The sequence below is a fragment of the Hyperolius riggenbachi genome, chromosome 9 (genome assembly GCF_040937935.1).
Source record: "Hyperolius riggenbachi isolate aHypRig1 chromosome 9, aHypRig1.pri, whole genome shotgun sequence".
Lineage (NCBI taxonomy): Eukaryota > Metazoa > Chordata > Amphibia > Anura > Hyperoliidae > Hyperolius > Hyperolius riggenbachi.
The window spans coordinates 91,606,906-91,619,882 of NC_090654.1; the positions used below are offsets into that span (position 1 = coordinate 91,606,906).

Genomic DNA, 12,977 nt, shown 5'->3' on the forward strand with positions numbered 1-12,977 from the left:
TCCTACTCATAAAAATGACCCTTATTTTAGGGCGTAGTGGTTAGCTCTCTCGCCTTGCAGCGCTGGGTCCCTGGTTCGAATCCCAGCCAGGGCACTATCTGCAAAGAGTTTGTCTGTTCTCTCCGTGTCTGCGTGGGTTTCCTCCAGGTACTCCGGTTTCCTCCCACATTCCAAAAACATACGGATAAGTTAATTGGCTACCCTTAAAATTGGCCCTAGACTACAGTACTTACACTACATAATATAGACATATGGCAATGGTAGGGATTAGATTGTGAGCTCCTTTGAGGGACAGTTAGTGACAAGATATATATATATATATATACACTGTACAGCGCTGCGTAATATGTCGGCGCTATATAAATACTAAATAATAATAATAATAATATCATATGCATTTATTTTATGTTTACACATTTACAAAGTAGATTTCATGTTTCCTTGTCTCTGCACAAGGGCAGTATTTCAGTCACATAGCTAAAATATATGAACTATTGACCTTTTTTTATCTCAAGTTGTTTTCTGTCAGGAAAAGTTTTATGGCAGTGGCTACCACACACACACTTGAGCTGAGTACAGGAGCTACAGCGGCAGCACAAAAGAGAGACTATGCTAGGGGACCTTTCAGGTTATGCAGGCATGCATAATTTTTTGCAGGTGACAGTGGACTTCAAAAATGTTTACTATAATGTCTTCATAATAAAGTTACTGTAGTAGGTGTAACTTTAAATTTTGCTATTTTGACTTACAATTATGCTGCACTGCTTTCTGTCATTTGACTTTAGTTCTACTTTAATTTACAGAAGCCCAGGGCCGTCCACCCCCAGACTCAATGAGATCATCCTATAACATGCATCAAGGCCAGTGGTCCAGTGAGATGCCTCCAAGAGATGCCTTTCCTCCTACCGGAGACGGTGGAAGAGATGGTTTCCCAATGAATCAAGGGAAACCAAGATTTCAATGTAAGTTCAGATAGCCAAATATAGCTTAAAAGTAACACAGAATGAGAGTAATATAGAAAGTGCTATTTCTGATTATCTTTACACTTGACTGTTTGCAAGAAATAAGTCACTACCGCTACATGAGCAAAGTCATTGTGGCAAAGTGCTGTGGCACTTTTGGAGCTCATAATAAATGTTACTTTAGACTTTAAGTAGCCTTGCCGCTGTCTGGCCATTTTTTCAGAAGGGAGGGAGTCCACCCACTTCCCCCTTTTTAACAATTTTAATTAATTTTATTCTACTTGGCGCCTCTGTTGTTGTTGTACTACATATTTACAGCAAGAGACAAGGGCGAGTGCTCAATTCTGATTCTCCTTCTGAGTCTCCTTGACATGTCTGCAGCTTTTGATGCTGTGGATCATGAAATTTTAATCCAGCGATTGAAGAATTGCTGCGGCTTTAAGCTGGTTCCAGTCCTTTCTATCTGGCAGGACACAGCAAATCTGTCTGGGCATCCACTAATCTAATCCAGTGCCAGTTGCTTAGGGAGTCCGACAGGGTTATGTGCTTTCACCTTTACACTTTGCAGTCTACATGCTCCCAGTGGGCAAAATAGTCGCTTCAAAGCTGAAGGGCACATATAGGGTTGGGTGTCTGATATTGTGATCTAGGCATTTGTCGCTGTAACAAACTCTTTCCCCAATATATCAGTACACCAAATTTTCCAGGAACACACTCTTTATTGAGCCATCAGTATCCACAAGAAGTTACAACTGTTTCGGAGGCCTTCACAGGGTCCCCCTTTACGAAGGCATGTGGTTACCTAGACACCTTGATAAAGGGGGACCCTGCAAGGCCCCTGAAACAATTGTCGGTTAACTTCTTGTGGATACTGATGGCTCAATAAAGAGTGTTTTCCTGGAAAATTTGGTGTACTGATCTATTGGAAAAAAGACAGTGTGCAAATAGTCCATAACTTTATGGCCTAAGATACCATTGTTATGCAGACAACACACAACTGTCCTTCAAGCCTGGCACACAAGACCCATCAGCATCCATCAATGCCTGTCTAGTGGAATTACAAAACTGGATGAACAGATATATCTTAATCCTCAGCGCTTAGTGTTACACAGGGGACCTGCAGTCACCAACACAGTGCTCAATACATATACCGTATATAGGTGACCACCACCACAGAGAGATAAAATTCCAATGGTCACTGGTACTTCAAACAGGGATAACCAGTTTATTCACAATAAAATGCATAAAACAGGTACTCTCATCACAGGCCTTTACAAAAGAGACCCTTCAGATGTAAACGGGCGTATCGTGTATTAAATGCACATAGATACAAATGTAAGGTAATTGACAGAATGCCCAATCTCCAGTTCCTGACTGGTTCCGCCATCGTCAGAGGAATGAGAAAACTTGATGAACACCAGCTGGTTGAGGCTGAACTCTGACAAAACAGAGGTGTTGGTGGTAAGTGGTCCACACATGATGGATAAAATCCAAAACTCTTCCCACTTCTAACTAGCAATTGGAGGTGATACCGTACAGTATAAAGACTCTGTGCCAAACCTTGGGGTGATCCTGGATGGAAAGCCGACACTCAGACAGCAGGTATCGGCTTTTGTCAAGTCCTCATTTATCCAGCTGAGAAATATATCAAGAATTAAACACTTTATGCCAACTGAAGACCTACCTGCGCTAGTTTATGCATTTATATACTCACGCCTGGGCTACTGCAATGCCCTATTCAATAGATCCCTGGATAAAATGCTGCAGCCCTTACAAATAGTACAGAATGCCGCAGCCAGACTCCTAGCCAATCCCCCCGCAGCTCACACATGTCCCCAATACTGCAAACTTGTTGCTAGTAAAATGGGAATCCATTTTAAGATCTGCCTGCTGAATTTCAAGGCTCTAAACCACATGGGACCTAAGTACATAGCGGATGTGTTGGAGCTATATGTCCCTTCATGCACCATTGTCTCTGCCAGTCAGATTAATCTGGTTATTCTGAGGATCCACTTTAAAAACAATTTGTGCTCGGACCTTTTCCTATGCAGCCCCTACTCTATGGAATTCACTTCCACAATCGGTGCAAGAGGCTCCTTCTCTGGACAGCTTTAAAGAGACACTGACGTCTCCCAAAAATCATCTTTTTATTAAAAAAAAATGTATTTAATATATTAGCCCTACCTAAACCGCCGCATCCCCGCCGCTGAAATCGAACTAAATCCCCCCCTAACTCCCCCCTCCCTCTCCCCTGCAAAATCAACGACTTTCTTGGTCGTGGATTTTGCTGCTGTTGGAGGCAGAACTATGAGCCACAGGTCTGCCTCCATTCGCGTCTATCAGCCGCGTATCTCCGCCTCTCCCCCGCCCCTGTCAGTGAAGGAAGACTGAGAGGGGCGGGGGTGAAGCGGCGATCCGGGTTGACAGACGCGCTGAGAGGCAGAGCTGCGGCTCATAGCTCTGCCTCTCATGGAAGCGCTGCCCGGATTGCCCCCCGGGGAGTTGGGGGAGATTTAGTTAGATTACAGCGGCGGGGATGCGGCTGTTTAGGTAGGGCTAACCTGTTAAACACCTTTTTTTTTTAATAAAAAGATGGTTTTTAGGAGGCTTCAGATTCTCTAAGAAAAGGCTAAAAACCCACCTCTTTTCCCGAGCCTTTGAGACTGCATAACTCAGGGTCACAGCACTTAGAAGTCCCCAGGGAGAAAAGTGCTATAAAATTATTACTGTATATTCTGGCGTCTGACTACTTTTTTAACCCTTGAAAATCATCTGAAAAGTCAGGGGTCGTCTTATACGTGGGGTGTCATTGATGCCGGGTGATGCACCATATCCTGTTACCTACTCTCAGATCTTACTGCTGAGGACTGTAGTGAAGCTGCACAGGCGCACATGTGCGAGATCTGAGAGGCAGAGAAGGAGGTAAATTGGATACAAGGGCGGGCCAGAAGGGTGAAAAAGGTGTGTTTTATGGGCACAGCGCAATCTATTCTTCCATACCTCTCTGATAAACCGGTAGACAAGGAGAGGGAGAGTTGACAAATCCAACCAGTCAATCGCCTATACACTGTTATATACTGGGTACCACATACAGTACAGCACCAGTATCTGTTCATATATAGCACCAGTATATGATTTTTTTTTTAAATATATATTTATTTGGTGTACGTTAGAAGAGGGGTAGTCTTATACGGCGAGTATATCCCAAACTCTATATTTTAACTGAAAAAGTTGGTGGGTCGTCTTATACGCCGGAATATACAGTAGTATTGTTATTATTACTGCATTGCTAGGAGAATGGACACCTTAAGGCTGGCTTGAGAACTTTTTACTGCAACACTGAGGTGACACTATAATTTTTTTTTTTCATACATAGCATTACTGGTGAAGGTGCAGGTAGAGCAGCAAATCATTTAGCTAGTAACATTTCTAATTTAAAAATGTAAACTCTTATTGCCAAGCACGATAGAAAAGTGAGACAAATGTGCTAAAAACGTACGCTGAGTACAACACAACCGATGTTTTGATTTGTTTTATTCAGGAAATCCAGAGAAAGCTGAAGACCGACAGGATGAAGGATCCATTAGTCTCCATTAAACTATGTTGCAGTGAGAACGTCTGTATGTTGACATGATATCTTCATAGAAAACAGCTACTGATGACTCCATTTTCCTTTTCGTCGTGGTGACACTGCAGGTGTTAATAGACTGTTTGGACTTTGCAACGTCACAGATTAGAAGTCTTCTTACCATAAACCTGTATATATTTTAAGAAATTCTTCTTTTTTTGTCAGATGTAAGATTAAAACCACTGCTTTAAACTTGTGTTTTGTGTTGTTTGGTTTGTCAGTAGAACTCTGTGGTTGCACTGCCAGTGGCTGTGCCAGTTATGAACTGTTCACCAATATTACTAGTGTTGAACGTTAAAGGCACTTTTGTATAGCCTACCGATAGCGGGTGTTCTATAGTGGTTTGTGATGATAGAAAAAAAAGCACGCGCTCCAACCATCCTGTTCTAATGTGGTTTATTGCATCATCAGTAACATCGTTCTATCCAACTGTGGATCACTCCTGGCTTACGTGTAACTGTGTTCCGCAAGAATAGCTGTGGGAGTGGAGATGGGGTGTTGGGTGCTAAGGTGGGACCTGCGGCGGCCGTTTTGCATCCTGCTGGATGCTTGGTCAAGGTGCGTTCCACTGCAGCTCCACAGCTAACCTTGCGGAACACAGTTACATGTAAGCCAGGAGTGATTCACAGTTGGATATAACGATGTTGCTGATGATTCAGTAAACCATGTTGGAACAGGACTGACGTGCCTTTTTTCTCTCCCATCACAGTTTACATCTGCCATCTTTTCAATTCATAGTTCAGCGGAGCACACGTGCAGCATCTACAAACACAGAACATTTATGTCGCGCTTTTCTCCTGGCAGGCTGCAGCCACTAGGAAGCGCTCTATAGGCAGTAGCAGTGTTAGGGAGTCTTGCCCAAGGTCTCCTACTGAATAGGTGCTGGCTTACAGGCAGAGCCGAGATTCGAACCCAGGTCTCCTGTGTCAGAGGCAGAGCCCTTAACCATTACACTATCCAGCCACCACATTTACACTATCCAGCCACCACATCTACGCCTGAATAGCTGAAGCTGTGGTGAAAGATTCATTTCGCCTTTGTTATATACGTATGCGCTGATCAGTGAATTGCCTTATAGGGGAGTGCCACACAGGTCTATTTCTACTGCTGTAGTTCTATAGCGGTTTCCCTATAAACCAGGGTTGTCAGACTCAAGGGCCAAGGTCCGCACACATTTTTGGCACAGCTCAATTTAATTGTTGGGCCTGCACCAGGAAAGGTTTGTTTCATCAATTAGAACACATTTCTCTATTTCTCAATCCATCCTAAACACTGGCATGGGCATGGCCCTTGAGGACTGGAGTTTGACACCCGTGCTATAAAGGAATGCCTTTAATTACTTCAATATTGAGCTGAAAATGTTGGTCACATGAACTGTGCTTCCTGTATACCAGTGCCAATGTAGGCGGGTCTTCAGTTCCTTGTAGCATCACATATGAATTTTAATGGCTTCCTCCAAAAATTGGCCTTAGACACTGATTGTTATATAACTATGATAGGGATTAGATTATTGGCCCCTCTGAGGAACAGTTAGTGACATGACTGTGAAGTGCTGAAAACGTCAGGGCTGTATAAACACTATATAAATAGGAGTGGCACATTCTATAATGGACACAGTGTGTTGTCACATGGCTCGCCTATTCTGATTTCATTATTCGCTTCATCCTACATCACACATTGATTGGATTATGTCATTGAAGTTCCCTTAGACCTGAAGGTGGCTGTGCCACGCCTACCCTGCAACAGAAAAATGACAGAGGCATCTGGTGTCAATTTTTAGTGGCTGTGTGAGCCTAAGGGCTGTGGAAAAAGACATCACTGCAGTAGATATGTAACAGTAGCGCAGAGAAACTAATCAGGATGTTTAATCTTAGAATCTGTCCTACTTTTGTACCAGTGTTTGCTCTTATTTCCCTTGCATTGGTTTTGATAGATCTGCTTCTTATTTAGGAAACTTGTAAAACTTAGAGTTACACTGAAGTGAAAAAAAGTGTGATATAATGAATAGTATGTGTAGTACAGATAATTAATAGAACATTAGTAGCAAATAAACGAGTCTCATATTTTTTTCAGTTATGTATCAGGTTTTGTTTTTTTTACATTTTTTTAACATTGCATCATTCTGTAATATTTACAGTTTACAAACTACACTCTGTATTTTTAAACTATGAAACAGAGCAGAGCTAATGACCATTTGAACTTTCCTGCAGTTAAACCTTAAACAAACAAGAAACAGTAAGAGACAGGTTGAGATAAGTGCTTCAGAAAAACAGCCTAAGTTGGGTCGGAGAGCTCAGAGAAGCTCTTTTGCATAGATAACTGAAGTTTCTTAAAGGAGTACTGTAAGTGGGAGAAAAAAAAGTGTTGAATGTACCTGGGGCTTCTAACTGCACCCCGCAGACATCCTGTGCCCGCGTCAGGATAAAACTATCCTCCGGTCCCCGCCGCGGCTCACTTTTTGGTTTTCGTGACTGTCGCAGGCCACTCTGCCTCCCTGCTCGTGCATGTCCCTGCTCCCACTGACATCACCAGAAAATAGTTGTAATGCAGCAGCTTGTCATCAGAAAATACGTGATGCGGGCAGCTTTCACCAGAAAATATGTGTTGCAGGCAGTTTTCACCAGAAAATGCACATAATACGGGCAGTTTTCACCAGAAAATGCACATAATGCGGGCAGTGTTTCAGTAGAAAATACACATAGGCAGGCCAGGGCTCCTCTTTTATCCCCCCCCCCCCCCATTAGTTCCCCCTAATAGCGCTGCACCTGTACAAAAAATATATATATTTACTCACCTAGCTGCCCGTGTTTCACCAGAAAATACAGGCAATATAGGCATGGTTTTATCAGAATATACGTAATGTGGGCAGCTTTCACCAGAAAATATGTAATGCGGGCAGCTTTCACCAGTGAATACACATAGGCAAACCAGGGCTCCTCTTTTATCCTCCTCCCCCCCCATTATTTCACCCTAATAGTGCTGCAATCTGTAAACAAAACAAAAATTCACCTCACAGTAAACTCCTCTCCTGACCCACGACCCGTAACTCCACCGATGAGCTTCAGAACTCCCGTGCTGCCAGGAAGAGCAGGGCTATGGGAAAATTGCACCCAAAGCCCTGCACTGGAGATACAAATAGTCTCCAGTGCAGGGCTTCGGACGGCATTTTCCAGTAGCCCTGCTCTGCCTGCCAGAACCCACAGGCTGGAGAGGTGAGCTGCAGGCTGCGGCCGAACTGGTGCGGCATCTGAGACGCTGCAAACCAATTCACGCTACCGGGGGGGAGAGGTCACACAATTTGGCCACTGCCCCCATGCCTACCCCCCAGCACAACGCTCCAGGCGACCGCCTGCTCGGACTGGTGCACCAAGCGCCTCTGCTCCCAGTAACATCAGCGGGGAAGGGGGGGGGGGGGGCATTAGAAGCCCTAGGTACATTGTAAGTAAGATACTGTAGTTTAAAAAAAACTGTCACATGGCAAGTGACGGTGATGCTGGCATCCTGCCTGATGTGTATGGAACACCAGAACTTGCTGCCTATTTATGTGCGTTGTCTACAGGGATTGTACAACTAAACTGGTTGCTCACCTGATTAAGAAAAACTGCAGCCAACCACCTGTTTGACCAGGCCCATTCACTTAGATATACATGGCGGTGCCAACATAATGCTTGGCCAAATTGCTCCACCCATGAAGGTTCATCCGTGACATCTTTGGCTCTTATAACCCAAAGACGCCAATGTGATGATGCCATTGTAAGACATGACTTGTCTAAAAGTGCCATATCGAGTAATCGCAAGTTGCCTCTTCGACACTGAGGCTGAATGTTACAATGAAAAGTGGCATTGTAACATTAAAGGGAACCTGAATCAAGGTATATATTTATTTCATTTTAACCATTTCACCTCGAAGGGTTTTAAAAAATAATGAAAATGTATTTCATTTTTCTATGGGAAGGTGTATAATAGGGTATTTGGATGTGGTTTTACTTTTTGGCCACAAGATGGAGATACAGAGTTAGTGGTTTCTAAAAATAGAAACAGAACCAAGTGTTTGTATTTGTTTATATTTGTGTAAATACAGGGACGTAGATACTCGTGCTGGGGGAGGTGAAAAGGTTAAACAATACAAGTTGCCTTGCCTGCTGATAAATTTGACTGCAGTATTGTCTGAATCACAACAAAAACAAGCATGCGGCAAATCATCTCAGATTTGACAAACTTGTCAGAAACACCTAATCTGTTGCATGCTTGTTCAGGGTCCATAGCTAAAAGTATTAGAAGCAGAGGATCAACAGGATACTCAGGCAACTGGTATTGCTTAAAAGGAAATAAATATGGCAGCCTACATATCCCTCTCACTTCAAGTGTCCTGTAAAGTGTACCCGAGTCGAAATGTGACATGATTAGATAAACGTGTGTGTACATCGCAAATCATTTGTAACTAAGCTGTGTTTCTTGCACTGCCTGAAAGAGTTAATCTTCAGGCATGCAGATGACGGCTTCTCTCTTGTCAGATCTTTGTTTATAGTGTAACCCTCTCTGATAAAGAATAACAGCCATAAATCTACTCCTGGCAGAGAAGACCTGAGAGCAGGGTATCGATAAAAAGGTCAATAGTTCGTGTATGTAAGTTTTGGTACTCTTGAGAGACCGTCATTGCGCAGAGACCATAAAACCTTAAAGCGGAACTGAATACTCCTGTAAATGGATCGGGGAGAGCCGGCGCGGACAGGACAGCTACAGGGGGCTTGGGGAAGCCCCAGGTAAGTCAAACTGTTCGTTTTTACAAAAGTATTCAGGTCCGCTTTAAATCTACTTTGTAAATGTTTAAGCATAAAATGATTGTGTGGGATACCAAAAAAATAAATAAAAAAAAGTAGGAGTAGGGGGATGGATGCAATTGTTTATTTTCACACAAAAAGAGAGGGTAGGTATGAGAAAGTCAGAAAAACATAAAAGGGGACAGCAGGGGTTAGAAGTGTGGAGACAAAGAGGGGCAGAAAACAAATACAAAAACAGCAACCGGTGCTACAAATAAAACCACTCCAGATGACAAAATCATATACTGTATACATATAAAGAAGCAGAAGCTCCTATGTACGAATGACCAATTTTTACTTCGGTGGACAATACAAATAATATTTCTGAATACAGAACACAATACAGCCTATTCTTGAACTTGTCAGCACAGAGGCGCTGCACAACTTGAAAGTTGCTCCTTGTGTATTTTTGCCTGAGGAAGCGAGCTTGAGACTTGTGAAACGCATTGCAAACAGTTTTTAGAGTACGAATAAATACCGTATTTCTTGATCTTATACAATAGTTGTGTTTTTGTCGGGGAGGTAAGTCCACCCTTGCCCCTCATTTTATACCTTTTTAACATTAAAACTTTTACTCTGTTGGCGCCTCTGTATTGAATTGACTAAACAATACAGACTATAACTTCCTTCAGCAGCAATGATGTGTACAGGATTGTAGATACATTAATTTGAGTAACAAACACAGCAACATAAAAATAACACCAAGGCCCATATGCAATTCACTTTTTCACCTGAGTTTTCTCCTAGGAGATGATTTTTCATATTTGATTTAAAATAACTTTCCAGCACTTTTAAACTAAAAAAGTACCAAAAAGTAGGTGAAAAAGAACAAAATTATTTAGAGTATTTCCTTGCTTTCTGGTAGCTTGAAAGGCATTTTTTGACAAGTTTAAAAATATCTCCTAGGAGAAAACTCAGGTGAAAAAGTGAATTGCATATGGCCCCAAGGTTGCTATGCATTCATATCATATAAGCACTAGTAATTTAGCCTGTTACTTAACCTCCCTGGCGGTCAATTAAATCCCCCAGGGAGGCAGCGCAGCTCTACAACACTAGTTGTAAAAAAAATAAATAAATTAAATCATGTAGCTAGCCAAGCGCTAGCTACATGATAGCCGCTGAGCAGCGGCATCCACCCACCCCCTCCGATCGCCTCCGGCGATCAGGCCCATCAGGAAATCCTTTAGGGCGTTTCACGTCGCCATGGCGACAGGCGCGATGACGTCATCAACATTGTGACGTCAGGGAGTCCCGATCCACCCCTCAGAGCTGCCTGGCACTGATTGGCCAGGCAGCGCTCGGGGGGGGCAGCTAACGCGGCGGTGAATCGGCGCAGAGCGGTGGCGATCGGAGGTAACACGCAGCTAGCAAAGTGCTAGATGCGTGTATTAAAAAAAATTATGCAAATCGGTCCAGCGGGCCTGAGCAATCCTCCACGGTGGCTTACCCCGAGCTCAGCTCGGGGGTACCGCTAAGGAGGTTAATGGCTACGCATGCCTGCTATCCGTGCGCAACCAGGACCCCACCGTGGGCATATGCATCTGTGCCACTTCACACTGCGCTGACATAGGCACAGAACCCAGGAGTTTTATTAGGTAGGATGAATCACAATTGACATCATGTGGGCCAGAAAACAATGGGACATCCATATTAGAGAGCAACAGAACATATCGATGAAGAAGGACACAGCAAAATCATGGAAACCAGCATAAGAAGTACCGGCCAATTTATAAATGATTTTCGATTCCGATTGCATAAGTTGTTTAACATCTCCATCCCATACGCCGAAGTATATATGATCCAAAACAAAACATCCAAAATTGCTTTTGGAGTATGGAAAATGTGAATAAATATCTGTTTTGCAATGTTTGTACATTTTTGAATCCTGTTCTTGAAGTTTTAAGGCTTCTGGTTTTTCCAACATAGAAACAACAAGTGAAAGTCAGAAGGTATACTACATGTGTGGAATTGCAGTCCCCTCTACACTTATGTTTGAAAGAACAATTCTAATGTTGAATTAGAATCTACAAAGTGGCAACTGAAACATGTTGCTAAGTTAGATACCATTTGGCAGATTGACTATTTTTGGAATTTGTATATTGACTTTTCACAAAATGTCTAATTTCATAGTTTTCATTAGCAAACTGGGTAGTACAATGTGCTGAAGTTTAGAGGTCCTATGATCTGAATTTAGAAGATCTGATATAATCCTAGATATAGCATGTTGATGGTGTTTTTTACACTTTTTACTATACCCACATTGTAAAATTCTCTGCCGTTATTCTTGGTCATGTTTCTTGAATTTGGAGTCAGTGGAGCAGGTTCTGTATACACAAAGGTGGCGTTCCACTTGTATGTTATTTTTGAGAAATTGAGGGTGAGACTTTTGGCATGTAGGACCGGTGTCCATATTGTGTTCTTCCAGTATAAGGTGATAGAAATCAATCCATCACAAGACTTATGAATTGCCAGCAAAGTTAATACTCTTTAAAATCATAGCAGTGTGAACTGTAAGTCAAACAAATTCTGATTTAGGATGTTAATGAATAGTCACATAAGGGTAGGTTAACCCATGCAGATGAGGGGGAAGTGTACCTGATCCACAATAAAATGTGGTCCAGGTCCTGCTGTCTGAACAGATGTCTCTCCCATGCCCTGGAGTACTGACTGGTACAAGGTGTCATCATCGCTACACCCTGCACCTGAAGGTAATCTATGCCATTAAACAGAAAAGTATTGTGATGTTAACTTAAAGAGGAACTGTAAGAGGATTTTTTTTACCAAACAAAGGAAAAGTGGGTTATGGAGAAAAGAAAGAGATAAGTAGAAGAGAGAATAAAAATACTCTTACCCTATCAGTGTGGTGTAGAAAGCATTCCTCATGCAGCAGGGGAAAGATCATGTTTACTACTGACATGGAGAGTTATGGCCCATACTCATGGGCTACAAATGTCGCCGCAACACGCGGCGCGCGCGTGTTGCAGCAACAGGTCGCCCGTGAGTATGCGGCGTTGCACGGGCGCGCACCCCGAACCGTCGCTCGTCGCTGATGTCGCCGGGCGATTGAACCGCTCAATCGCCTGGCGACAGTCGCTGCCGCAACTCCGCCGGAACTGTCGCTAGTCCGCCTGAGTACGCGGACTAGCGACAGCAACAAGATAAGAAATGCATTGGGCTTCCGGCGGGCGGAGGAGCAACAGCGACAGCTTCCGCCGCATCAGTTGCCAGGTCCCTCCGCCGTGTGTATGCGGAGGGACCTGGCGACGAGCTGTCGCCGGCCTGTCGCGCACACGCTCACGTGTGCTGGCGACAGTCCAAAAAGTTGCCCGTGAGTATGGGCCATAAGAGGGTTTTTTTGTTATTCTTTCTACATAGATCAGGGCTGGCTGTGGAGTTGGAGTTGAGGAGTCTGAGTCAGAGCAATTTTTGGAAACTCAGTCAGGGAAATATGCACTGACTTCGACTCCTAATGAACAACATAAACTATAATCAAAGGAGAGAATATGATAACGTTCTATTTCCCAGATAATAGTCATAATATATATATATATATATATATATATATAT

At 43.1% G+C, this 12,977-nt stretch overlaps 1 protein-coding gene across 2 annotated transcripts in view; it reads left to right on the plus strand.

The window, feature by feature from the left end:
- The window catches only part of LOC137532558 (uncharacterized), a 97,076-nt gene extending 92,290 nt beyond the window's left edge, over positions 1-4,786 (plus strand). For both annotated transcript variants that reach the window (XM_068253188.1, XM_068253189.1), the window contains exons 19-20: positions 804-962; positions 4,504-4,786. In XM_068253188.1, coding sequence (XP_068109289.1) covers positions 804-962; positions 4,504-4,505 — 161 coding nt within the window. In that variant the 3' untranslated portion in view covers positions 4,506-4,786. The remainder of the gene's footprint in view (positions 1-803; positions 963-4,503) is intronic.
- The last annotated feature ends 8,191 nt before the right edge of the window (positions 4,787-12,977 follow it).